The sequence below is a fragment of the Megalops cyprinoides genome, chromosome 22 (assembly GCF_013368585.1).
Source record: "Megalops cyprinoides isolate fMegCyp1 chromosome 22, fMegCyp1.pri, whole genome shotgun sequence".
NCBI classification, from domain to species: domain Eukaryota; kingdom Metazoa; phylum Chordata; class Actinopteri; order Elopiformes; family Megalopidae; genus Megalops; species Megalops cyprinoides.
Genome location: NC_050604.1, coordinates 13,967,034 through 13,993,761, shown reverse-complemented (window position 1 = coordinate 13,993,761; position 26,728 = coordinate 13,967,034). Strand labels below are relative to the sequence as shown.

Sequence of the window (26,728 nt, the reverse complement as noted above, 5' to 3'; positions counted from 1 at the left end):
GGAACTGTAACAAATGTCGTAACACTGACACCGGCCTAAAGTAATATTTTAAACAAAATAAATATTTTTGAATTAATAAAATTGATGAGAAAACATTAGAAATCGCTGTAATCCAGAGCGATTGGTTACACAGATTAGACTTCACACAAGTGAGTGAGAAGTCTACAGTCAATTTGGGCGTTGAACTTAATGATACCACACATAATCATAAACGCAAATCAGAATATTTTCTAGGTTGGACCATAGGCGACTTTTCTTTCCCTTAAATTCAGTGTCTCACCGTGTTCATCGTCATTTATTTATTGCAGACCATTAGTTGTTATAAGGACAGAGTACAAAATTCAAGTACAAATGTAATGTGTTACATATAAGTCACATTGAGCAACAAAACCTCCATTCTGAGTTTGTTGTGCAACATTAACTTGGGCAGGATGGAAAATTCTTACAGTTTTTATGTCCAAACAGTGTGCGTTGTTGAGCAGTGGGACTGAACTACGTGAACTTGTCATCAACATCCACTTGCCACGTCACAGACCCAAGCAACCTTGATCTGGAACTTTAAATAATGTTGCCCTGAAAGCTCACAGGAAGAGCACCTAGTCCCAGAGGTTTTCTCATTATTGATCCGCGGGTAGTTTTGGAGGGGATGCAGAACCCCCTTCCTTGCAGTGTAGTTGTAAATGTTTGACTGGACCGATGACCTTTGCCTTTTTTAAACAGTGGCTGTAGTGCACCGCTATCAGCCGCTTTCTGTCGCACTGTCTGTCTTGTAATAGACAACCTGCAAGTTAACAAGCTAACGGTTCTATATGACTGTTTCATCCACAGAGATTTAATTTTTTGAAAAGCTGTTTTGGCAAGCTGCTCTCATGAAGATATGGAGAATGTCTTGTAAGACCGTGATTCCGTGCACTGAGGGTCTGAGCACTATGATTTCTTGTTATATATGAACGTGGTGTGCCTTCAAACGCAGGGTCCTGATCATAATCCTACTTTTTACTTTTAACACATTAGAATCAATGAAAAAATTAGATCCAGTGTGTGAATACCATTAATTTAATATCTGCCTCTGATATAAGAACATTAGCCACAGGAAATGGAAGTGTTCATATCAAGAGACTTACATATTAAAACTTATATTTTAGTGAAAAAGATCACCTAAAACTATGATAACCCATGGCTTCTCAAGCTTGGCGTTGTGGTACCATGTGAACACTAGCTTTGTTCCAAGTAAAACTATCAGTTGAGCTGGAGTCTGTAAAATGAAGTAAATTTGATTGATTGATTGTTGTCAATCAAAATCATGCTGGATTAGTGGGCAGCTGTTTCATGAAAAGTAACACCTGAGTTAAAATGAAGAGTTCACTTACACAGCATCGATTTTTGGAGGGTATGCAACACCCCATATTATAATAGTACTTATTAATGTTTTTTTTATTCATTCCTATCACTTTTTATCAATGCTGAGCAGATTCAATTTGGACACAAACTTATTCTTATTTTACTAGGCTTATTTTGTGTACTGATTTCGACCATCTCCGCGAACAAGCATACCATGAAGACCAACGAATGTGCACAGAGTTGATTCCACAGTTGCGCTAGCAGAGATAAATAAAATCATGTGCGCGTTGAACATGGTCATGTGACCACGGTGATTCGTAACCCGGAACAAGTAGCTCTTTCTAGTCATTCATTCGCTGCTTATGGTCCTCGCCATACTGACAGGTAACGGCATCTCTTTTTAGCCAACTTTCTCTTTTATAACCAAAAACAATTACGAATGCTTGCTAATATAGGCAGGGCCGAACGTGGCAAATGTCTGTGATCACAGTCAAGGCGTCCGCTTTTAAATAGCTGTTGTGGTTGTCATAATATCACAGTGCACGGGAAACTGAAACTAGGTAGCTGGTAGCTAGCATGCTAGCAAGTGTACAGGCCTTTTATGAGATGAGTGAGTGAGTAAGCACTCTGACAGATGTGACTTCGGAAACAGAATTAAAATCTGAATAATCTCAAACCTGTTCGATAAACACTGGGAAACAACTTTTACATCTCATTGTAATGATTGCGCTGCTATCTATAATGTAGTTGGATAGCTAGCTACCTAATTCTTCCTGCTTCATCGGTGTAGCTAGTTGGCTAACTAGCTAGGTAGCATGCTAGCTGCCTTATATACGAGGATGATGAGATGGCTAGCTACAGGATGGGTTGTTATCTGCCTAGATAGATAACTAGCTAGTTCGTTAGGGTAACTGCAAGTCACTAAGTCATTTTTGAACCGCTGCCATTTTCAGCAAATTGGCCGCTGCAAATAGCTTGCCAGCTAACTAGCTAGCTGACTTTCAGCAATGGACAGAGCTGTCGTTGGGACTTCAGCTGTTTACATGCTTAGAGAATGCAGCACCTTGCTCTGGGGGTGGCTTAGTAGATCACCTGCCAGATGATCGTTACGTCCATGTGCATAATATTGGATGGGCTGTTCTCTAGTCAGAACAAGCACGTACCGCTTTTGTAAATGTTGGAAAGAGCTTGCAATGCTTGTAGCTACATCTGCTATACCTTAAAACCTCAGTTACTGAAGTAGGTCAGAAGTAGAGGACCAGTTGTATCAAATTAGAGGGGTTGACTATAGGTCTGATGAAGAGAGTTGACAAGAAAGTTGGTGATTTTTATTCCCATATTTTCAGGAGGCCAAGTTGTGGAGGTACTGAGTTTGTAAGCAGGTTATAGGTTACATTCTCAGGTGGGGCTCTGCTGACTGACCTTTGCATAAGTAAAACCTACAGTTGTATACATGGATTATGTGTAAAAATTGAAGCTATGTCTGCTGCCGTGGATAGGACTGTCTGCTGGGAAAATAGGCATCAATGCTAATGGAGTGCATTGGATGCAGGGACAGTATCTGGTAGTTCTCTCTTCCTGTCTGTTAATTGAGACATGTTACCCTCTGTTTTAAAGAAGCTTTGTGGAATAGTGATTTGGACTCCCCCCTTCCCCCCCAAAATGGCAGCGGACCCAATGGAGATTGACGACTCCCTGTACAGGTGAGTCCACTGTATTACTGCAGAGGTCACCTTGGGTCATACCTGCGGAAAGTAAACCCATGGAATATGTATTGCTTGAATCACAATACTCACGATACTTGCTAGACATCAATCTAAGAGCCATCTGCTTCTCCCACTGATTTCCCATGTATTTCACATTCCAGCTCATTTTCTCACTTTTATTAAAACAATAAGAATTTCAGTCACAGTTTGCAGTAGATAAGCATATTAGATCATGGTGATGATTTTTTTTTCTTGAGGGGAGTATCAAGATCCATGCTGTTACAAATAAATGTATTCAATGAGGACTTCAGATTTTCTTCTGCAAAATCTTTGGTCATTCATAATGACTCATTTTGGTCTTACCATGACAAAAACATTTAATGGTTATTTGCCATTTGAAGAGAAGCTGCCCTAGAAACCAGGTATAGATGACAAAAGAATAGGTATCTGCTGTTTGTGATGGTGGGTATTTAGGGGAGCTCTTCACACACCTCTCCTTCTTGAACAGCCGTCAGCGCTATGTATTGGGTGACAGTGCCATGCACCAGATGGCCCAGTCTTCCGTCTTTCTCAGCGGACTGGGAGGTCTGGGAATTGAGATTGGTGAGTGACGAATGTCTTTGGGACCATATATGGAATATCATTAGGTTCTAACCAGGTATTGGGAAAATTGTGGTAACGTCATAGGTGATGGATCTGTGGAAGTATATTGGAACATTGAAGTGAGTTGTCTTATGCTTGACACTGTTTTTTTTTCCTCTGACAGCAAAGAATATAGTGCTTGCAGGAGTAAAGGTATGGTGCACCAGGTTACATAAAATCCAAATTTAGGTTTTATGCAGGCACATCTGCATTCTATGTGTAAAACTGATTGAGTATCAGGATTGTGTACAAATCGCATCTTGCTCTGTTTCAATCACAGTGCAGTTTATACCCTGAAATTCAGATGTTGATGTAGTGATATCATTGTGGTGGTTGTGGTATTGTTGTGGTACATTTTTGTAATGATGTCGCTGCAGGCAGTGACAATCCATGACACAAAACAGTGTGAGATGTGGGATCTAGGAACCAATTTCTTCATTCGTGAGGAGGATGTCCTGAACCAAAGGAAAAGGTAATGAGGTTACAGTGAATAGGAGAGAGGGAGTGCGTTTATCTCTTTTTATCTCTTTGCCACTTGTGGTTCCATCTGTCATAGGCCTATTTTATTGAATCCCAGCATCCTTTGGTCTTAACTCTTAGTGCATAATTTAAGCAAGTGTTCATTTTTTAGTTTTGTGCTTGTTGGAGTTCAAGGTTGTGTGACAAAACCTTTATTGTTCTTCACTGACAGTTAACATCAATTTGCATTGTGGCCTTTGCTTGAGTCTTTGTTGGTCTCATTTTTCTACTGTAGTTCAGCTCTAAATGTCATTGTGATTCATAGCCCTTAGTTGCGTTGGCTATTTTCTAGCTCCAGATTATGTATATGCATGTTTCTCCATTTATGTGGGCACTTTCATATGAATCCCTCTAATTGTCAGATTTGTCTACTCGAGGGAATAATCTGTTTGGTTGTCATTCATAAACTTAGGCATTCGCTAGTCAGTAAGGTACTATGGCTGGCTAAAATAATTCAGAATTCATGATTCCGTGTAAAACTCCCACCCCCCTCTGCCTCAGAGTGGAGGCAGTGCACCCGCGGGTCGCCGAGCTGAACCCCTACGTCCAGGTCAACACGTCCAGCTCCGCCCTGGACGAGAACACTGACCTCAGCTTCCTGAAGAATTATCAGGTCAGGACCCCTTCATCATAGCTGTGTGGTCCCTCAGTCCCCTGTCTGACCTGTCAGCACACAGGATGCGGTGCACTGATGTTGCCATTATGTGGTCCATGTATATCTTAGAAAGACTGGATTGTTTGTAGTTATATTTACTGCTGACACCCAATGCCTAATGGATTAAAAACCACTTCATGTAGATAAATTTCTGAATAAACAAGAATGCTCTATTAACATAAATTGTGATATTGAATTCATCAACAGTGGATGTTATGGTTTGTGTCAACAAATGATACCTGTTGCAATTTGGCGATTTGTTGCTGTTCTGTTTGAAGGTATGGCATTTTATCAGGCGTAAGGAAAGTGTTAAGAAAAAAGTTTCACAGTTTCATTGGGAAAAACGTTTGAATAAAAAAACACCCATCACTAAGTGGTTTGTAATTAGTCACTAGCACATTAAATGAGGAATTCATAAATATTGAGTGAAATGTTTCATTTTTCAGTGTGTCATTCTTACCGAAGCCAGGCTTAAGCTGCAGAAGAAGGTGAATGATTACTGCCACTCACAGCAGCCTCCCATTAAAGTAAGTCCCTCCTGACCACTATGAAAATGCACACTTTGACATTAATGCTTTCCCAGTTGTAGTCTGCCTTAGACCAGGTTAGTCTGATGCAATACTGGATACAGATACTGATGCGGTACAGATATTGATACAACCGCACAAATTATGTTTTGACCTTTTAGAAAATTCAATATTTGCGGGTTCTGTGTCTGTGAAAGGAGATGTGTTGTATAATAAGTGTGTGTGTGTGTGTGTGTGTGTGTGGGTCTGTGTGTGAATATTAATATTATTTATTATCTCTCTGACAGTTCATCGGCTGTGATGTGTTCGGTATCTGCGCTCGGGTGTTCTGTGATTTTGGGGACACTTTCGAGGTGTCTGACCCGACTGGAGAAGAGCCTAAGGAGGTGTTTGTGCAGAACATCACTCAGGTGCCTTCAGCTCTTCATTGGTCCACAGAGAGGATGGGGAGGGGCTGCTTATTATAGGCATCTCACTTTAAAACTGCAAGGATTTTTCGGTTTTGTATTGCAGTAATCTTAATTGGGGGGAATTTTGTGATGAGTTCCTGGGCTCTTTGCATTGAGGGAAATACCTCCATGTTTCCAAATCTGCTCTATGGTTTTAACAAAATCCTTACATTCTAATAACTCTAATTACCATGTAGACAACCCTTTTCTTTTCTTTATCAGTGTGCCTTAAACATGTAAAAAAAAAATCCCACCTCCGTAATTGGCTGATGATTCCAGTACTCTGACCATTGCTTCCCCTGTTCTTTCTCAGGACAACCCGGGGGTGGTGACATGCATGGACAACCGTACCCACGGGCTACAGACGGGTCAGAGCATCCTGTTCCGGGAGGTCCATGGCATGACTGAGCTCAACGGAACACTTCGGCAGGTTACAGGTAGAGACTATAAAAAGGGAACAGGCGCTGAATGATTCAGCTCAGCCATTATAGCTGTGTTTTATGACTGTCACATACTGCTTTGCTGTGGAATTATTGTAAAATATTATGAAATTATTTTTGCAGTTTTATTGGTTGGCATTCCTGTTAGTTTAATCATTGTATTTACATTATTGTAAATGATGTAGGCATTCTCATTGCTGTGGTCATGCTCCTCATTTACTGATTCTGTGTTTTTCTGTGTGTTTGCGTGTGTGCGTGTGTACATGTGTGTGTGTGTGTCTGTGTGTCTGTGTGTGTGTGGCAGTGTTGTCCCCCTACAGCTTTTCCATAGGGGACACATCCAGGCTGCAGCCCTATGCCCACGGGGGGATCTTCCTCCAGATAAAGACTCCCAAAACCTATAGCTTTGTAAGTGACCACTTGACAGAGACATTTTCCCCTACTGCTATACAAACCAACAGGTCTCAGCTACTGACACAGCATGTTTTTTGAATTTCTGTGTTTTCCTACAGACGCCACTGAACCGACACTGGAGTTAGTCAATTGTGTTTAGCTGATGGTTCACATTTATCATGAATTTTGGGTCTGTTCCATCAGGTGTCACCTGAAGTTATGTGCTGTTTGCTTCTATAGAACCTCAAAGAAATTATTGTGTCTTCATATAGCAATTAAAAATTGTAATTGAGGTTATTATACCAAACAATGAAAACAATAAGTAATACTGCTTTCAATCCAGCAGTCAAGCAAGAGTGTATGCTTTTTTCTTAGTAACTGAACTGCCTTGTCTTTGTGTTGATCATGGTCATATTGTTTCTGTCTGTGTTTTAGGAAAGGCTGGAGGAGCAGCTGTTGGAACCACAAGTTCTCACCCCTGATTTCAGCAAACCAGAGGTAGGGCCCTTACTGGGATCCGATCACAGCTTGGACCCACCCACACTTTCCTGTTAGTCAGTGGTCTGTATTTCTGGGAACTAGCCAACACTGCGTGCAAAATATACAACTGGTGGTTGTATTGCTTGTGTTACCGTAAGGTACCATAATTTGTATCTCATTCCTCTAAATAGATTAATCGCTCGTTTGTTTAACGACGCATCTGGTATGCACCACGGATTTAACCGCTAGTGTTTTGTGTGAATGTGCTTGTGTCTGTGCGTGATTCAGCATTAGCATCACACCGCAGATGGGAATGTGATTATCTCTGTGTGTTTCCTCAGGCTCCACTGCAGGTTCACGCTGCTCTGCTCGCCCTTGACTCCTTTCAGGAGCAGCATCACAGGCTGCCCAGTGTTGGGTAACTCCCTCTCTTTTTCTCTGCTCTCCTCGTTCTCTGTTCACCTTCTCTCGCTGCTTTCATTTGTCCAATAGGCTAGCGCTGTCGTCTTTCTCCCTCCACTCTCCTGCCAGCCTTTAATGACAAAAAGCAGTACTTCAATCCGTGCTTGTGTGCAGTAACTTCGCTTGTGTGGTGTGTTGTGTGTGTGAATGTTATTTTGCCAGGTGTCTGCAGGACGCGGAGGTTTTGGTGAAGCTGACCGAGGAGGTGAACGAGAGCCTGAAGAACAGGGTGAGTGTTGGGAGGACGCTGGCTGCTTGCTGGTTGAAAGGGGGGCCCTCTTTCGGAAGCCGCCACTCACCCGGCGGCCGGTGTCATGTCGTTACCAGGCGCCTGTGAACCAGGAGCTGGTGCGCTGCGTGTCCCGCACGGCTCGGGGGTCGCTGGCACCCCTCGCGGCTGCTGTCGGGGGCATCGCCAGTCAGGAGGTGCTGAAGGCTCTGACGGGGAAGTTCGCCCCCCTGCAACAGTGGGTAGGTCTCTCCCTTGTAGCATCTACTGTATGTCGTCCGTCCTCTGTGATAGTTCTTATCAGTGCTTTCTCTGATCAGCCTCGTCTGAATACACTGATAATTACCTTCTCTCTGTCCCCAGTTCTACCTGGATGCCATCGAGGTGGTCAGGCCTCTGCAGTCTCTCGCTGCGGAAGAGTTTGTCCCAAAGTAAGTGTTCCTGTTCAAATTCAAGGCCTTGTAACACATGGTATTGTAGGCATGTGTAGGCATCACAGGTGGAGCAAGAAGGAAAAGATGTTCAGGACTTAATTATCCTTCCTTGTATTATAGCAAAAAATAGAGGTGTCAGGTGTGATGCATTCTGCTGGAAGTGTAAAACATTTGCATTGTTGTTTCTGAGAGTGTTAGCCTTGTACACTGCTAAAGCTTTGACTAGACAGTGAAACCTAATTAAATTCTGTATCTAAAACGGTATAACTTTTGCCCAGGGGGGATCGGTACGACGCCCTGCGGGCTTGCATTGGGGAGACCATGTGCCAGAAATTGCACCAGCTCAGGGTGTTCATGGTAAGGAGGTTCCCTTAACCCATGTACAAAACACAGATGGCACATCTCCCATGGACTGACAGCCGTACCGTTCAAGACTGCACTACCAGACCAGTAGTTTGGCATAGTGGTTAAAAAATCGGACTTGTCTCGTAAAAGTGATTCGTAGGTTTCAGTCTGTTGTTGTACCCTTAATCAAATTGCTTAACCTGAATTGCTTCAGTGAAAGTATCCGACTGCATAAAAGGATGACAGGCAATGTAACCTATGTAAGCTGCCCAGAATTACTCTGAACTGCTCCTCATGTTGAGACATGACATCTTTTTGACATCCCCTCTCAGGTGGGCTGCGGTGCCATTGGCTGCGAGATGCTCAAAAACTTTGCCCTGCTGGGAGTGGGTCTGTCAAACTACTCTGGAGAGGTAGGAGTGAAGGACGCCACTTTTTTATGCTGCTGGAATACTGCTGTTCTTCATCATCATCCTGACAGGGCGCTGGCAGACGCACACATTATTATTACTTATATATATGTAGACAGCACACATAAAGATAATTTTAAATAGCACATACAGTATGTAATATTCATGTGAATTTATGCAGAGTGCTGATAAAAAGCTGACAGCCTTCATACATCTGCGTGCACGTAGGATCAGTCTAAATATAAAGCGTGCAGGAAAACATACAGCATTCTCAGGGGAGATTAACAGCATCTCATCAGTCTATTGCATGTCTCAGTGAAGAATTGCTGTGTGTTATGAATGAGCGGGAATAAATATGAAAACAATTCAGCACCATAATGAATTAGCAGTGGATGTATGATGGGCCAGTAGTATGTGTCTGTTTTTGAGAAGCTTTAGGTTGTTATGGGTGAAGTAAAAACAATTTAGTCAATGCTGCACCTTGTCTAGTTTTCCACTTTCACATTCTACACTGATTGGCTTCCCCTCTTGCTTGTAGATATGTATCACAGATCCGGATTTGATTGAGAAGTCCAACCTGAACCGGCAGTTCCTCTTCAGACCGCATCACATACAGGTGAGTCAGGCCTTGATGTTATCAGTCTGATCGTCATGCATTCTTTCCTTCAGGTTCATTTTCACTCCCCCCCGAATCCATAAAATGAACTTCTGTACCCAGTGATATGTGTATATGTCTGAGAAATGTGAGGTAAATTGCTGGCAATTCTTTGAGGAAGCAGCTGTATGTTTCCTTATAAATAAACACAGATGATTGGATGTGCATATGATGTGTGTGTGAAACAATGGACTCTCCCTCCTCTGCCTCGTTCACAGAAGCCCAAGAGCACTACAGCGGCAGCAGCCACCCTGGAGATCAACCCTCAGCTGCAGATTGACGCGCACCTGAACAAGGTGTGTCCCGCCACGGAGGCCATCTACAGCGATCATTTCTACTCCGGGCTCCACCTGGTGGTCACGGCGCTCGACAACGTGGAGGCCAGGAGATACGTGGACAGGTGAGCCATCCGGCAATTCTCCTTTTACCACAAGGGGCTATATTGTTTAGCCTTGAAGGGCACCTGTATTGGTATATTTGTGAACCCAGGAAAAGTGTTCAGTTGGCCCTTACCATAGTATTTAATTGCTGTTTGGGCCATCTACTGTTCAGGTGTGGTTTGTGGTATGTCCAACTAAAATCTTTCCCTACGTATACTTGTAAAAATGTTTACACCTTACACTGTTGCACTATACCAGTTTAGTTACACTGTAACTAACAATTATAATGTATTTACTCTGTAACAGCATGTAGTTACACTCTTGTTACATAATTATTTATAGTATGTAACTTTTTGAACCATATAAGTAGCAATTACAGTGTAGTTAATGTGTAATGGCTTGAAATTATACCCTTATCATAAAATAGTTACACTGTAACAACACTGGTATATGTGCAACAATATAAAGCATTCAACAATTGAAGAGCTATGTCATTTAAAATGGATCAGTGAAATGACTTGGTTGTGAAAACCTGCATTGAGTGGTGGTTTTGGAGTCTTTCGTAGCGCTGGTTAATCGGTGTGTTGCTGAGCTGCGCCCACGTGTGTTCATGCAGCCGCAGTGTGTCGAACCAGAAGCCTCTTTTGGACTCGGGGACGATGGGGACGAAGGGACACACGGAGACCATCGTGCCAAACCTGACAGAGTCCTACAACAGCCATGTGAGTGTCCGCTGCATGCGCCTGGCTGTTTTATGTTTTAGTTTTTACGCATTTTGTATTGATTTCAGCAAGTGCCAAAGTCATGTTATTGTGTGAAAATGGAACACAGCTGAAATCCCGAAATGGAAGTTACGGGCATAGCTCCATCTCAGAATGAACACAATGGCTTTTCCATGATCTCCTCCTCATTGTACTTGTCACTGCTGTTGCCACCCCTTATATTTTTAAAATAGCCTTGATGTCAAGATAATCAGGTCCTGATCTGTTTGCTTTTTAGTTAGCTCATTATCTGCTGTACCTTGTTGTAATCTTTCAGAGAGACCCTCCAGATGAGGAGATACCTTTCTGCACTTTGAAGTCTTTTCCTGCTGTCATCGAACACACGATACAGTGGGCGAGAGACAAGGTGAATCCCCCAGCCTAATATCGTTATTCAGATCATTGTAGTAAAGCGTTAAAGCCTTTTTTCTCTTTTTGTTGTTTATATGAAAGTGATGAAGTTTCTTTTCCCTCTAATATTTCTTAGAATGATAAAAATGGCATCATGTTACATTGGTAGATTTTCAGTGCTAAAAAGCTAACTGTCTTACTGTGTCAAATCACACTGAGAGTTATTGTGAATTAAGATGTCACCCAGTAAATGTCCCAGGATGTAAAAATTATCCTACAGCATTTTTATTCTGAAGATGGTGCCACCTACAGCGCATTGGTAGACCTATAAATGACGTTATGGTATTTGGTCTATGGGGAACAGTGCCCCCTACTGTCCTGCTAGCTTGATTTTCCCAAAGGTTGTCCCATCCAAGTAATGATCTTGCCTGGGCAATTTGATCTGGCTGTATTTCTGCGCAGAGGGGTTGTTTGATATGACTGCTGGCATTTAACAGTTGTAAAAAGTGGCAGAATGACCTTATTTCTCTCTGTCCCTAAGCATGCTCTGCTCTGCACTGAGAATGGCATTTGTTTTCTCCCCCAGTTTGAGAGTGCCTTCTCTCACAAGCCCTCCATCTACAACATCTTCTGGCAGACCTACTCCTCCGCTGAGGAGGTGCTGCAGGTGAGATCCATGAAATGTGTTTGCATCTGTTAAAAACAATGAGCTTGAATGACATTGCTTTACATCACTTAAATGCTTGGCTGACATTGGTTATCCAGACCAATTGCAGATCCGCTTCTGGATTATCCATAACCCAGAGTGCTAGGGTTTACATGCAGTCACTGAAGTGAAGCTCTGTGCTTGAGGGTTACTACAGGAAATGTTCTATCAGGGAGCTGTAATCAGCATTATCAGACCTAGAGTTCAGATCCTGCTCTGCTCCCCTGCTGTGAACTCCAGAAGACTAACTTCACATTTGCTGAATTGGATATTAAATTATTAAACTAAATTACTCAGTTGAGTTTAACTGAAACTATTCAGGTAAAATCCTAAGACCGGTATCTAGGATTCATACCTGCCCCAGATCCACAGCACAGTGGTGGTAACCATCGCATGACTTGCCACCTGTGGAGTTGATTGATATGAATGTGAAAATGAGCTGCCGGGGCCTGTCTCTCTGTGTCAGAGGATGAAGTCGAGGGAGAGCCTGGAGGGGTCATTCCAGGTCATCAAGCTGCTGAGCAGAAGGCCCACCCAGTGGGAGCACTGCGTCACCCTGGCGCGCCTCAAATTCGACAAGTACTTCAAGAGAAAGGTATGGGGCTAAAAACCGCCGTCTATGCTCTGCACTGAGGCTATGGATGGGAGTGTAAAGCTCCTAACATGGGTGGAGATGTCCTTTCAGCGACTCACTGATGTAATAGTGCTTCTAGAAAGTTCCAGAAGGGTCTCTTGACCTTTCTTTTCCTGGGATTAAATGTTAATTTTCCAGTTTTTGCCCAACCAGCCTTAGGTCTCTGGGATTTTGATTCCTCCTACTAAGTGCTATGCAACAGTACAATTTTAGAAAATTCTGAATAACAACTTTTGATTGATTGGTTTAATTAAGGTCTAACCACTTTCCAATCCTTGTGTAAAATAAGATTAATTATGATTATGATGTATTACATTATTATAAAATATCATTTATAAGGTGTTACTTAATATACTTAGGAGATGCCATGTCTAAAGTGACTTGCATAACTTTTATATACATGTAATCGATGTACATGTTATACACCTGGATAGGGTTCTGAAGTAATAGGTTAAGCACCTTCTGCTCAGGGGCGTAATTGAAACATACCTCCCACTCAACTCGTACAACCACCTGGACACAGGCTTGATGGCTTGATGACTGTTGTCATTGCAGGGGAGGATGTGGTTTTTAGCTGTGGCAGCGGTGTGAAGACCATAGACACTTATGTAATGCTGGCGTATTTTCAGTATCTTCAGTCTGTTTCCCAGCAGTCTGTAACGTGTGCCATTCCTGTACCTCTCTGCTGTAGGCCTTGCAGTTGCTGCACTCTTTTCCGCTGGACACTAGACTGAAGGATGGCAGTAAGTGCTTATCGGGAGACACTCACACCACCATGGCCTCCCAACACAACACAGTGCCATTAAGCCATCACTCAGTCAATCTATTATAAATCATGCAGTCTGTCAGGAAAATTGGTTGTAGTTTAATGTCTGCTGTGTACTTCTGGTTAGAAACTGATACTCGTTGGTATGTTCTGGAATCTTTATATGTGTGCACATATTTATGATTTAGGATTATGATAAGTTTACTTTTTCAAATAGGGTTTTATGCTATGAAAAGAAGAAATAAAATGATTAAATGTGTGGGTTTGTATTTTAGGATAATGCACAGCTTTTTGAATATGCAGAGAAAGAGCATTTGCATCGTTTATGAGATAGAATGACAGAGATATACAGAACTGCAAAGCAGTAACAGACAAAAAATAAATACATCAGTATTGAAGAATTCTGGAGGAATTTGAGTTGGGGAATAAGGTTAAGAAGTTTTGACCCCCAGAGCAGAGTTGAGCCTAGTGAACTGTGTTGCACAAGCTGCTATAGTGAGTTTTAATAGAGGGTGGGAAAGTTTTTTAACAGATTTGTCAACAGCGGTTTCTTCTCCCAACAGGTTTGTTTTGGCAGTCTCCAAAACGACCCCCGTCCCCAATAGAGTTCGACTTGAAGGACCCATTGTAAATAAAACCTTACGTCACGATTTTGTTTAGTCACGTTCTGACTGTACCCTTCTCTCTGCGCTTGTCTCACTCTGGCTTTTCCCTCTCTCAATCCCATAAGGCACTTCATCTTCATTGTCAGCGCTGCCAGACTCTTTGCTGCCATTTACAACATCCCATACTCAGAGAAGGTAAGCCATCCCATTGGTTACTTCTCATTGGAGGCCAGAAGCGAGAGAGTGAGAGGTCCAGTTTGGGAAACTTCTGTTCTGTTCTGTTCTGTTCTGTTGTGGAGGCATTGGATGTGCATCTCAGACACTCAGAGCAAAGCAAATGCTTATGTTGTTTGGAAAACTCAGTGATTTATATGTGTTTCATTATGTAGCGGAGCACATGTTTAAATATGTCTGTGTGTGTGCGCTGTCATTCACAGGACCTGTCACAGGAGGTGGTGTCCCAAATAATTTCAGACATAAGTATCCCAGAATACATCCCTGCAGAGAAGGTGCTTTTTCCTCAGTGTGATCACACTCTTCTCTCAAAGTTCTAGCAGAAAAAAATGTAGTCGTTGACCATTGCATAGAGTGCTGTGCTTTAATTAATTGCTAATGCATGTGCGTTTTTTTATTTCATGAAACATGTAATAATCATCAGAAATAATTAGAAGCCCCGCGTAACAGTCGATGCACAAAGCATATGTAATGTTTTAGAACGTGTTTCATATGACTGGTTACTGTGATTTTGTGCTCTGGGTTGCTTTGCAGCGTATTGAGACCGATGAGACGGCCAAGAAACCAGACCACACGAAGCTGACGGTGAGCAGCGAGGAGGAGAGAGAGGCCATCAGTCAGCTGGAGGAGGCCATCGCCTCTCAGTCTGTCACCCCAGGTACTGTCACACACCCTCCACACACACACTACATTACATTACATTACACGGCTTTCATTTAGTTAATGTTCTTATGCAGAGTTCTTACACCTACCACAGTCACATGCATACACACTAGGAAACTGCTTTACAGTGACTCTGCAGTATGCAGATCAGTCAGTTTATACAAATATAAAATGAAGAAATGAGAGCCAAAAGCTCAGTGGAGTGTTACACTGGATTACCTATCACCGCTACCTGACCACAGCACTCAGCCCTGGGGAAACCACACGTTGACCTCAGCAGGAGACGGTGTGCAAACAGCGCAAACAAGTTCAGCCACTGCTTCTGCATCCCACGCCTGTAGAGGAGCTTTCTGCGCTTCTCGGCTCTCGTAGCCCCAGTTCTCCGCTCCCGTTTCACTCCTGCCCTTTGCTCCCTCTCCCGTCCCTGCAGACCGCTTGCGCATGTCCCCGGTCCTGTTCGAGAAGGACGACGACACCAACGGCCACATGGACTTCGTGGCGTCGGCGTCCTCGCTGCGGGCCCGCATGTACGGCATCAAGGCAGCCGACCGGCTCAAGACCAAGCGCATCGCGGGCAAGATCATCCCCGCCATCGCCACGGCGACCGCCGCCGTGGCCGGACTGGTGAGGACACGCGTGGTCTTTATCCAGACAGACATACCTTTGTTTGTCCACTAAGGACCATACACCTGTGTGTAGAAGCCTCAGATGCCTCGTTTCAATTGATCTGCTGAATTAGTTTCCTCAGTGTCATGCTATCAATGAAAGAAACATGCTCTGCTGCAGAACGGTGGCCGTACATCAGCCAAGGGGTTGGTGTCCTGTAGTGGAGATCGAGATTAGTTAAGCACCTTGAGATCCATGTAAGGTTGCTATGTAAATGCAGTGTATTGTGTTACTAGTTTCCTTGGCAGGTGCCCTTATCCTGGGAAATGGAGCTTGCAACCTCATAGCCAACCCCTTAACCATTACGTCAACCTGCCACCATAATAAATATGTACAGTAACACTTTCTCGTAAGGCTCAGGTTACATTTTACTCACCGTAGTCTTCTGCTTAGAATAAGCAACTGACCTCTGGGTAGAATTTGCACTCTGTTTTGATGGTAGGTCAGTGACATGCACACTTCGCAGTTGCGGTAAAGTGCACTGTAACCAGGTTCTGGACTGTTCAGTTTACAGGCTGCCCTGTGTTTCTTCTCTAGGTGGCAGTAGAGGCTATCAAAGTGGTGGGAGGCTATGACTTTGAGGCCTTCAAGAACTGCTTCTTCAACCTGGCCATTCCAGTCGTGGTGCTCACAGAAACCGCCAAAGTCAAGAGGACTCAAATCAGGTAACTGATTAATACCCAAAATGCAGTCTAGAGCATTCATTAGTTACTGGCACTGATGTTCTCATTCACCCTTTTATAAGGCACCTACAGTGACTGTGTGAGGAAATAACACCTTGGGGATTTGGTTCAACTTAGAGCATGAACATCAAGCATGGATAAACCTTAGTCTTGCATAGGCCACTTGTTTAGTTTTCCAAGGACATTTAATTTCAGGTGGTAACTCGTTACAAGCGGACTGAACAGATCCATTATTAGGACATTGATTACAGCAGAATGTTAGCAGTGTTTGTAGAGCTGCACCGGCGCTCAGGCTGAAGTGGTAAAGCTGTTCACCATTTCTTCACAGAGAAAACATCTCCTTCTCCATCTGGGACCGCTGGACCATCCACGGTCATGAGGACTTCACCCTGTCTGACTTCATGAACGCTGTGCGGGTAAGTGTCGTTGATGTGGGTGATTTCCGGACCATGTCTCCCCAAGGCTGCTCTTAGTGGACTTTGATGAGTAACAGTGAGTATTGTCAGTGTATTGCCCCCACTGGTTACAGCAGCGATTTTTTTTTTTTCTGTCTGCCAGGAGAAGTATGGCATTGAGCCCACCATGGTGGTCCACGGGGTGAAGATGCTATATGTGCCAGTGATGCCTGGACACAGCAAGAGGCTCAAACTGACGTAAGCAGCATTCCTCTGCCTACTACACCCACATCGACCAATTACATTATATTACATTATTGGTATTTAGCAAGCGCTCTTATCCAGAGTGACTTGCGTAGGTTACAGTTTTTTACGTTACCCATTTATACAGGTGGATATTTGCTGAGGCAATTCTCAGTTAAGCACCTTGCCCAAGGGTACCACAGCAGTGCCCCAGCGGGGAATCGAACCGGCAACCTTTCAGTTAAGAGTCCTGCTCCTTACCACTATGCTACACTGCCGCCCCAATGAATTAACTGGTTTGTGTATTCCCATTCCTCCTCAGAATGCAGAAACTGATCAAGCCCTCGTCAGACAGGAGGTACGTGGACCTGACCGTGTCTTTCGCTGCCGAGGCAGACGGGGACGAGGACCTGCCCGGTCCCCCGGTGAGATACTACTTCAGCCAGGAGGGGGCGGCAGAGAGGGCCTGACGAGCAGAAGCCCCTCCCCCTCTCTGAGCTCCACTGACTCCACCCTATGGACCACTAGAAGAATAGCACTTGACATGACTGTGTATATAGTTTTTCTACTGGTATTATTTTATTGCATAGCTTCGTCTGTGCTGATGCTGATGCCTTAAACAATGTGTTTCATGTGATACTGATGAAAAAAATAGCGATGATGATGATGATGATGACGATGATAAAGAAGATGATAATAAAATCAGTGTTGGCACCTTCCTAGGCTTGTTTGGGGGAAAACGCCCCAGGGAGACGTGAGAGGTGGAACATGTGGGGCTGGGTATACGTTGTGTTTTTTTGGGTTTCCTTTCTCACGCTGTTAACAGTGTTCGGCCTTGACTGCGCGGGTTGAGGAAGCGTCAATGAAAAGCCTCCGAATCACCAAAGATTGTCGTCAAGTTTTTTTTTTTTTTTTTCCTCTCAAGTGTAATAGTTTGAATTTGTGCAAAACAAAATGCTGGACTGTGAATTAGCTGCAAATGGTGCCATGTGGTACCTCTATCACAGGATATAATGCAATCCACCATCAGAGAGAGTCATTGAATTTCATGTAGGAAGGCAGGATGGTAGACAACGTTTTAAACGGATTGTTGAGGCGTATGGTGAGAATGCAGTGAACACTTACCAGTGATGAGACCCATGATGGTCAGCATGGAAAGGTTCATTAGCAATGTCCTGTGGAACTGGTGCAGGTCGTCTGTCCGTGTGTTCATTCATAGTCTGGAGCCCGGAGCCTGTCAGAGTAACCAGGCCCTGTGCTCATGGAGGACCTCCATCACTGTGTTTCCCTACTTCACTATGCAGGGAACCGAGATCTACAAACACCATATCGAAATTCAGGCCTTTAATTTTAAAACTTTTTTTCTTTTTATTTTTAAATCTTCATTAATGTGGTCATTATTTATAGCATATGTGCATCCTGTCTATTTATTTTCTTGTAATTACTTGCCTCCAGTAGGGTTGTGAAGTATGAAAAATGGCCAATGAGACAAATTTAAGGACACTGCATTGTGCTACTTGCAGACTTGTGCTCGCTGTCTGGGTGTGTTCTCTGAATTTGTAAACCTCATGTGTATCTTGGACTGGAAGTGACTGCTACGCTATATTATGATTTAAAATCCTGGAGGGCAATGGGGTGACCCGCATGCACTAAAGATACACAAATTAGACTTAGCTCTGATGTTTGCCCAAAATTGAGATGAATGAAGAAGGGATAGGTCTGCACTCGTGGCAGTGTTTCTGTTGCAACTTCTCTCTTGTGAAGCAGACTAGGCGACGTCAAAGACGAGGAATAGACTTTGCCAATGTCATCTGTGCACATTGTCGGAGATACAGACCGTCTTCGTCATTTATCAAATCCTCCAGTACTCATTGGAGAGGTACTTTGCCTGGATTACAACAGCACTAACAATGGCAATGGTTCATGCTAGCCTGTTGAATATAACATTCATATACAAGTTAACCATCCAGCCCAGGCTTTGTAATCTGGGGTTTGGTTTATGTAATTATTGCCCAAATGCATCTGTCACATTGATTTATCCTTGGATAACTTGAGGGATCGTGTTTCCGAGTGCACCTGGCCCAGATGACAGTGGTGCTTGTAGTGTGGGTGCGGCGCTTCCCTTTCCCACTCCTGGTTCCCCTCCCTCCCCCCAGATAATGCCGGTGTCTCTTCCAGCCAGTGGTCTGATCATTCATTTAAGTGCTTCCAGGATTCATTCATCCAGCTCATTTCCCATAGGCAGGGGTTGCTTCAGCGAGCAGGTGTGTCCACATAATACTCTCAATGCGATTTTCTCTAACAATCAGTCAGTCTGCAAATCAAGGAAGTGGAACCTATTTTGACCACATGACGGAGAAATGAACTTGTTGCTGAGAACTGATCCCTTTGATTATATTCCGTTAAGTAAATATAGGATATTATTTCATTATGGCACATATTTCTGTCTCTGACATAATTTGGCCAACAGGGAGCAGAAATTGTAAATGGGTGTTTCAGACTAAAGAGCAATTGACAGCATTTTACTCTTGGGAAATTGCAATTTGGATGGAACAAAAATCTGTACATACCACAGGGGGGTCCCGGGAGTTCAGTGAGCTATGTTTAAAAAAGAGAAAATACAACTGCAGTCGCTTCATTATCAGCGCGTCTCTTGAACTGAGCAAAATACTGGTCGCGTGGTTGTATAACTGACTCAGAACATTTTTTTTACGTCATTAACCGTTTCTCATAATCAGCACCGAGTGGATAGCCAGCAGCCTCCAAATGTGAGGTACTTAAACCTTATGCGGTGTGTTCTCATGGGTATCCTTAGATTCCCGTGTGTCACATTCTGAGATTCCTGTAACTTGTGGTCCATATAAAACATAAAATGACTTTACAGTGTCTCTTCACTGACATGTACATCAGTTGCAAATAGTTGCATTGTGAATGATCTTCATAGACGTGTTAAGAACAGAATTTACACTGCTGTGTGCCCTGGCAACCAAACACACACACACACATATGCACAGATATACGCAGGAAGCAGCAGACAAAATTCGTTGTGTGGTGTCATCACTTTTCTCACCCCTAAGTGACCAACTTTCTTTTGCACACATTTATTGAGGTGTTCAGCTTCCTTGTTGTGAAATGATGTCAGAAGAATAAAACTAATGAAACAATGTACCGTGCTCCTTCTTGTGACAGACGGCTCCTGAAATGGTCCAATAAACATTGGTTTTCATGCACTGACTTGGTTTTTTCTACTCCCTTTCTTTTTGTAAATATTTTTATGCATACAAAATTCCATACAAAACATGTCTATAGTTATGCTGAACTGACTAAATCTGACTGACTGACTTGTAAAGCTAATCTAAAAGTACAGACCCAGTCCAAAGTGTTTTATTCACATTGTGGCTTTCCAGACATAACAAAATACATGTCCTCAAGTCTGAATAAGTAGTACCTTTAAGTGTTCTAATATTAATGAAAAATCACCTTCTTCAGTTCCTTATTTAAAAACTGAGGACAAAGCAACTGGATTTTAAATTAATAAATGAGAAACAATCAAATTAAGGTATGGTAATGCTTTACTTTAAGGCTGTAGAATTCAGAAGAAAATATTCTTGTTAGACACATGAGTTGACACACTTTCATATACTACTGCATATACCATTAGAACACATATTGGGGTATTAATCAACATAAGCATCCATTAATTATTTCTTTAAGTTATTAAGGATTTAAATATTTAAATGACTTAAATAAAGATTTAAATGAATATATTAAATGATTTTTGTATCATTCCAAATTTCACTCACTTGATTAACTAGGTTTTATGAATAGGGACCAGCAACATCCAGCATCCTGTTAATGTTCATTAATTATTTACACAACAGTATGTTGTAATTCAATTTCTCTTCTATAGCTGGAGAGCATGTCCAAGCCATAATGGACCCTCTTATTTGAGGAGATGAAGGCCATAGAGGTAAAACTGCAGAGGGGGGTGACTTCTCTCGCCTTTTCCTATGTGGGTGGATACAGCAGAAGGCTAAACTCAGCCATTGTGTGACTATCCCTTCGTAACTTTCCCCTCATGACTATGACAACTTCATGACACAGCTGGTTTGCCCACTGTCTTCGCAGCTCAGGACAGCACTGTCTTCTCACTTCATTTCACATCATTTTCCTGGAGCAAGAAGGGAAAACAGGAACAAACGAGTATACCAAATACAGCCTCTGCTTTCCTGAGTGCTGCCTGGTCAGAACATAGTCGCGTGACATGGACGACAATCTAAACATCTGCACTCCAGAGTAAATCCAAAGTACACAAGTCTGTAGTGGTTATAAATTAGTGCTCCTTAGCTGGTGATTTAAGAGTATGTTCACTTATTACTAGTGGCCCCTCGTCCCCCTAGCGGCCCCTCACCTTCCGCAGCAAGTTGGCGGTAGATCCGCTCTAGGATTTTGGTTTTGGGGTAAGGGGCAGGTCTGGCTTAGCACGGGTATGGATCACGGGCGCCACTCTTGCGTGTGGGATAGACCTTATCGGTAGCGCAGGGATTTTTGGAGGATCAGCCATGCTGGGGGGTACCACTGCCAACGACATACAAAACCTTTAGTGTATTACACCGCGACAGGCACCAAGGGCCTATATTCCAGTACGTTAAGTAAGTAATAATAACGTTTATAATAACAAAACTGCTAATATAATGTAATAATAAGAAGAAAATGACAAAGAAGACGACATAGAAGAAATCACCATTTAAAAGCAATTTTCTCACCTCAATCACCCTAACAACCATGAATATATAGCACCCAATTTAGCCAATTAAACTGGGGGATTAATAGATTTGGTGAGTTAGGACAATGGTTTAACATCTTTTTGAAAAGACTGAACACAAAAGCCTGCTTTGGTGAACAAAGCAAGTAAACTAATTAAGAAAACATTCACCTCTAACACGCTGACATGCTGGAAGAGTTCTACACAGCACTGCTTAATATATTGACATACCCATGCCGTATTTTGAGAAGTTGGTTGACATTTGAGGATAATCTGGCTCACCTATACATGTGTTGTAGGGCTCGGGCTTAATATAAGGTCGGACGCCATGCGATGTCTCCTCTAAGAAATGATCCACAACGGCCTCAAGGGTAGGGACAGTTACCTGGCACAGGGGACAAATGAATTCAGGCAGTGCACTATTTTCAGTCATTCTCAATGAGGGAACCCACCTGGACTGTCTGAGACACGGGAAAGAGGCCTCAAAGAGAGAGAGGACTTAGTGACCTGTCATGAATTTGCAGTAAGGTGCCCACTCACTGGCACGTCCAGCTCAATGAGGAACCCCGAGTCATCTGACCGAACCTTGTAATTTGTCATAACTGGACCACTGGAATGAAAGCAAGTTAGGACATCACTGAGTGTAATACAGCACATGAGACACATTTGCGACAACTAAGAAAATGGAACCCAACTCTAAAGGGGTCAGAGACAATAACAAAAGGGGGCTTCATATAATGTGAGTGCTGTTCAACAGCATGAATAAGACATACAAGCAGACAGAGCATGGATGGTAGATGCAGATTCTGGTGTGTGCGTGAGACAGAAAGACAGAGTAAGAAATTATGTATATCCCTATGTAGGTGAGCGTATGTTTATGAGTATGTGTTCTTCTGTGCTTGTGTGTGTGTGAGAGCATTCAGACCTGGGGAATATCTGTCTCATAGTGATAATGTAGTTGTTGCTGTCAACTGAACTGTGAGATGTGAGAGTTCACACCTAGGGAATATCTGTCTCATAGTGATAATGTAGTTGTTGCTGTCAACTGAACTGTGAGATGTGAGAGTTCACACCTGGGGAATAACTGTCTCATAGTGATGATGTAGTTGTTGAAGTGTTTGAGAACACTCAGACCCGGGGAGTATCTGTCTCAGTGTGATGATGTAGCTGTTGTTGTCACTTGAAGGGTGTGTGAGAGTACTCAGACCTGGGGAATATGTGTCTCATTGTGATGATGTAGCTTTTGCTGACAGTTGAAGGGTTTGGCAACACTCAGACCTGGGGAATATCTGTCTCATTGTGATGGCATAGCTGCTGCCACCAGCAGAAGGCCGCAGTATGATGCTGCCATACTCAGGGTTGTCCTCCAGCATCTGTTCTGCCTCCTGGCGTGACACATGGTAGAAACAGCTGGGGGAGAAAGCCAGAAAAACAAATTAAATGTCATGTTACATACAGGGCCACAGAAGAAGTCCAGGGCCACTCTTTCACAAGTGCTACAAGTATTATCATTGTTAATTTAGCTTATGAAACCAAATTGCTCTTTTTGAATTATCACCTTGACTAAAGCAGCAACACTCAGTCTTTTTAAAGTCATGCTGCCCTGCTTCACTATAGGCTTTATACATTGCTATATTTAAGACTTTAGGATGGCAAATAGCTGAGTTGAACTTGATCCAAGGAAACAATTGATTGAATCGGTGAGGGCTCAAAGACACCCTGACACCTCTGAGCCTTGCAGCACGAGAGTGAATGAGTGCCATGCCGTGTGGGAGCAGAGGACAGCATATCGGGATGGTGGTGTTGGACTCACGATGGGAAGTCAGCGAGGGTGTCATCTGTCATCGTGCCGGGGGACACAGGAGAACGTGGGGTGCGGGGGAGGACCGGGACAGGGGAGGGGAGACGGCCAGTCCGCCGACATTCCTTCTCTAGGACCGTCTTCAGTGTCAACAACTGACCGGGGAGCAGCTGAAGCTTTCTGGGTATCTGTAGCTGAAAGATGACTGTTGGGAGTCATCATCGTCATCAGCATCATCATCATTAGTAGCAGTAGAAGCAGCATAATCATCTTCAACAGCATCATTGTGGGGAAATATTCTCTTTTTGTAATTTGTAAGGCTGGGGGTGTGTTCTCTTTCTTTTATCACTTGAAAAGCAAACTATTAAAGGTCTGGTCAGTAAACTCATACCGTACCGTACCATTTCACATATAGTTATTTATTCAATGTAATTTATGGAAATATGAATTCCAATCCATTGGCACAAGAGATGGTTGTTTTCTGTAACAAGTACAAAGGTGGCTGCCATCAAAAACTAAAACTATGAAGCAGAATGATCCATAATGCAGTACAGAAACATTTTCATTCTGAACTGTATTGTCAGCATTAATTATATCCTTGATATGTATCCAGACTATAAGTGATCAATAGAAATCACTGGACTTTGCATTACATTTCAGCCCTACAGTATATAAAAAGGCTCAAGGAGGTGTGATTTAAACTTTTTTGAAGCACAATTAGAGGACAGATGGGAAGTAAACAGAGGTGGGTAAGGAACCGTAGAAAAGATTCAGATTTCAAAGAGAGGGATTCTTCTGAGCCATACTGAGAGGCATGAACGTTAGATGTGCAGCGGACACAGACGTGATGAACTAACCGTCGCCACAGTCATGATGAAACCTCTCCACTCTTCTGCAGTGTTTGGATTATCGAACTACGGAAGAGAAATGTATTTTAGGAGTAACTTGAGAGCAGGTATCTCTTTTCTTTTTATACAATTATACTTTAAGTGACCATTCCAGTTATGCAGAGGAAAACAGGGCTAGATTAGCCTCTGTTTAATTCCATTCCTTTAGATTATACATCAGGTACAGCCAGTTTACTTTGTTTTGCCCACAAAACAAGAGTGCCTCTTTTCAGTCAAAACAGTTTTTACATTATATATATTGTTATACTAATTTTATCTACTTGTAGACTCATAATGGTTTGGAAGACAAAATTGAGCATATGGTAGTTTGACCAAATAGAGGATCAAATAGTGACATCAGAAGTCAGTGGCTGCTTTTGTGGAAACTTTGGTTTCAATTTGTACAGTTATGTATGAGAGCAAAATTAGTTCCCAGAGTGAGTGAGTCACTGATTTAAACAGTAGAACCACTGACGTATGAAATGCTTTACTGTGAGAAGAGCGTAGCCCTCTAACCTTTAGCTGCACTTCCTCGTTGAGCAGGGTGAGGGTGTAAACAGATGGGCCAATCTTGCTGTGGGGCGAGTCCACTTCCATCGCCTTCAGGGTGTGTAGCTCCACACGTTCGGAATACTGCAGGATTGTAGCACAGGGGGTGTATATTCAACAGTAGAAACAAGGGAAACAGCACAGAATGGACAACCATCACAGCTGTTTGGTCAAGGACTACTTAGCAGTAAATATGAACATATTTTATAGTAGACCACGTAAGTTTATATTAGACCGGGTAAGTAGTCTGCTGAACATGCAGTGGGAGTTATGCCATGAACAGAACCTGCCAAATCCTAGTCCTGAAGAAATTTTTTCTCTGGTTTCATTCTGTCTGAGGTATTTTAGTGGTATTGATTAAATAAAAGATGCCAAGCAGCTGAATTCATGGCATTATAAAGTGGGACATGGACCTCACAGCTGGCAGATGAGTGGCATAGCCATATCTCATAACACTGCAAGACAGGAATATTCTGTGTTCTTACCATTTCATTGTTGTCATCTTCATACAGGAAAAGCGTAGATCCTCGAAGCTCAGCAAAAAAATTCCTAAAATCCTACAAGACACCAAACAATGGTGGGCACATAATAATTTAGTGATCATAAAGCAGTACTCCCACTTACATATGCTCAGAAAGTAAGTAACATGAATTAATGATGATTCAGTAAATACAATTTTACAAGAAATATTTCAAACACACATACACACACACACAAACACACATACAGTCAGTTATATAATCTATTTTATGTAGGAATGTATGAACAAAACCATATATATATATATATATATATATATGTTGTAGAGACTATGATTGGTTTTACCTTTTAATGAAAAAAATTGACAAAAGAACCTTAACTGATACTTATTTACCAAAGTCAGACATTTCTGAGGACAAAACTCATAAATTAAAGAAACATCTGTAAATTCGCAAAAAGTCAAGCAGGAAATATACTTTTTAACATGCAACATAACACTATCTCCAGGAATCTTCAAGGCTATACCCTTCGCACAATCGCTTCAATTGTGAATTTGTGTGGAATTACCTTCTCTCCTGTGTATTTTTTCAGCAGATGTCCATTGTGGTACACGGGCAGAGCTGTGATCTTCTCCCTCCTCTTGTTGACCACTCTGGCACACAAAGCCGCCATGGCGCCAAGTTCAGTCCGCTCCAATGCCCAGCACCTTACTGCAGTGAAATATCCCGATTTAAGACACTGAAACAGAAGCACTGTAACAGCTTTACCTTCTCATAAGCATTTTCAGCAGCTGCTGAAATAAGGTATATTATTTGACTTGAAGGAGATCTACAGTTCTACAGGCGTAATTTGCCATTTGGCGGATAGAAAGGAGGAAGTAATGACATGGAGAAGAAAGACAGGCCAGCACATTGACGTTTAACCTCATGCACTTTGGACTTCAGCACTGGAACGCTGACATATATGGCACAATAAAACAGGCTCATTAAAAATTTGCGGAACAATTCACAATGACAGAACCTGACCACACTTCCCTTTAAATTGGTTGATCCCTTCGCTGGTAGCACTCTCAATACAAACTCTTTATATTCCCACACGATAATAAACAAGGTACTGAGCACACACACAAAGATGTTTCACCTCATCATGTTTTCCTGTTGTGAACTCCATAGCTCTGGAAATGAGATTATCAAGATCTTGATGAATGGATCTGAGTGCCTTTATGATCTTGCATTTTAGTTTGTGAATGCATGCAGTGTATTCACTCATTAAATCAATCCAACTTTTAAAATGGCATCTCCGGAGTCCATTCAGCCAAATTGCAGAGCATGTGGCTGAGTGCTGCCTTTTAAGGATTTTGCATAAAAACACATACACACTGTAACTCATCCGATTAGAAAAAAGAAGTCTAAAGTGATTAACTGGATCAGTTCCCAGGCCCTCAAAGCTAAGGCGGGGTGAGTAAATGGAGA

The 26,728-nt window shown here is 42.6% G+C and overlaps 2 protein-coding genes across 3 annotated transcripts; one reads left to right on the top strand and one right to left on the bottom strand.

The window, feature by feature from the left end:
- The first annotated feature begins 1,424 nt into the window (after positions 1-1,424).
- Positions 1,425-19,967, top strand: uba6 (ubiquitin like modifier activating enzyme 6). Of its 2 annotated transcripts, XM_036516583.1 has the most exons (33): positions 1,425-1,725; positions 2,959-3,044; positions 3,556-3,650; positions 3,814-3,842; positions 4,067-4,161; positions 4,710-4,821; positions 5,310-5,390; positions 5,678-5,800; positions 6,153-6,276; positions 6,584-6,687; positions 7,108-7,170; positions 7,494-7,570; positions 7,777-7,843; positions 7,942-8,085; positions 8,207-8,274; positions 8,556-8,634; positions 8,955-9,035; positions 9,571-9,648; positions 9,906-10,087; positions 10,684-10,789; positions 11,106-11,195; positions 11,766-11,846; positions 12,352-12,480; positions 13,211-13,262; positions 13,849-13,912; positions 14,016-14,085; positions 14,328-14,399; positions 14,659-14,782; positions 15,218-15,411; positions 15,991-16,118; positions 16,465-16,552; positions 16,695-16,789; positions 17,097-19,967. In XM_036516583.1, the coding sequence occupies exons 2-33, from the start codon at positions 3,004-3,006 to the stop codon at positions 17,242-17,244; spliced, it is 3,084 nt and encodes a 1,027-aa protein (XP_036372476.1). In that variant the 5' UTR covers positions 1,425-1,725; positions 2,959-3,003; the 3' UTR covers positions 17,245-19,967. The 2 variants fall into 2 exon arrangements, with proteins under 2 accessions (XP_036372476.1, XP_036372475.1); XM_036516582.1 differs by lacking the exon at positions 1,425-1,725 and having other exon boundaries at positions 2,805-3,044.
- A 2,662-nt stretch (positions 19,968-22,629) lies between these two features.
- On the bottom strand, positions 22,630-26,064 carry LOC118769968 (signal-transducing adaptor protein 1-like). Its single transcript, XM_036517405.1, has 6 exons — positions 25,824-26,064; positions 25,262-25,333; positions 24,744-24,860; positions 24,198-24,254; positions 23,353-23,534; positions 22,630-22,949 (listed from the first exon to the last, which is right to left on the bottom strand). Exons 1-6 carry the CDS (start codon positions 25,926-25,928, stop codon positions 22,763-22,765), a joined length of 720 nt encoding a protein of 239 aa, XP_036373298.1. The 5' UTR covers positions 25,929-26,064; the 3' UTR covers positions 22,630-22,762.
- Positions 26,065-26,728: the final 664 nt, after the last annotated feature.

What these genes read in the sequence shown, in the direction of transcription:
- uba6 (XM_036516582.1), top strand. Translation starts at nt 2,938, where the DNA reads ATGTTACCCTCTGTTTTAAAGAAGCTTTGTGGAATAGTGATTTGGACT. An exon ending in GTCCTGAACCAAAGGAAAAG is followed by an intron (nt 4,162 to 4,709) that starts GTAATGAGGTTA and finishes CCTCTGCCTCAG; the next exon opens with AGTGGAGGCAGTGCACCCGC. An exon ending in TGTCAAACTACTCTGGAGAG is followed by an intron (nt 9,036 to 9,570) that starts GTAGGAGTGAAG and finishes TCTTGCTTGTAG; the next exon opens with ATATGTATCACAGATCCGGA.
- LOC118769968 (XM_036517405.1), bottom strand. Translation starts at nt 25,928, where the DNA reads ATGGCGGCTTTGTGTGCCAGAGTGGTCAACAAGAGGAGGGAGAAGATC. An exon ending in AAAAATACACAGGAGAGAAG is followed by an intron (nt 25,334 to 25,823) that starts GTAATTCCACAC and finishes GGTGTCTTGTAG; the next exon opens with GATTTTAGGAATTTTTTTGC. An exon ending in TCATCATGACTGTGGCGACG is followed by an intron (nt 23,535 to 24,197) that starts GTTAGTTCATCA and finishes GTCATCTTTCAG; the next exon opens with CTACAGATACCCAGAAAGCT.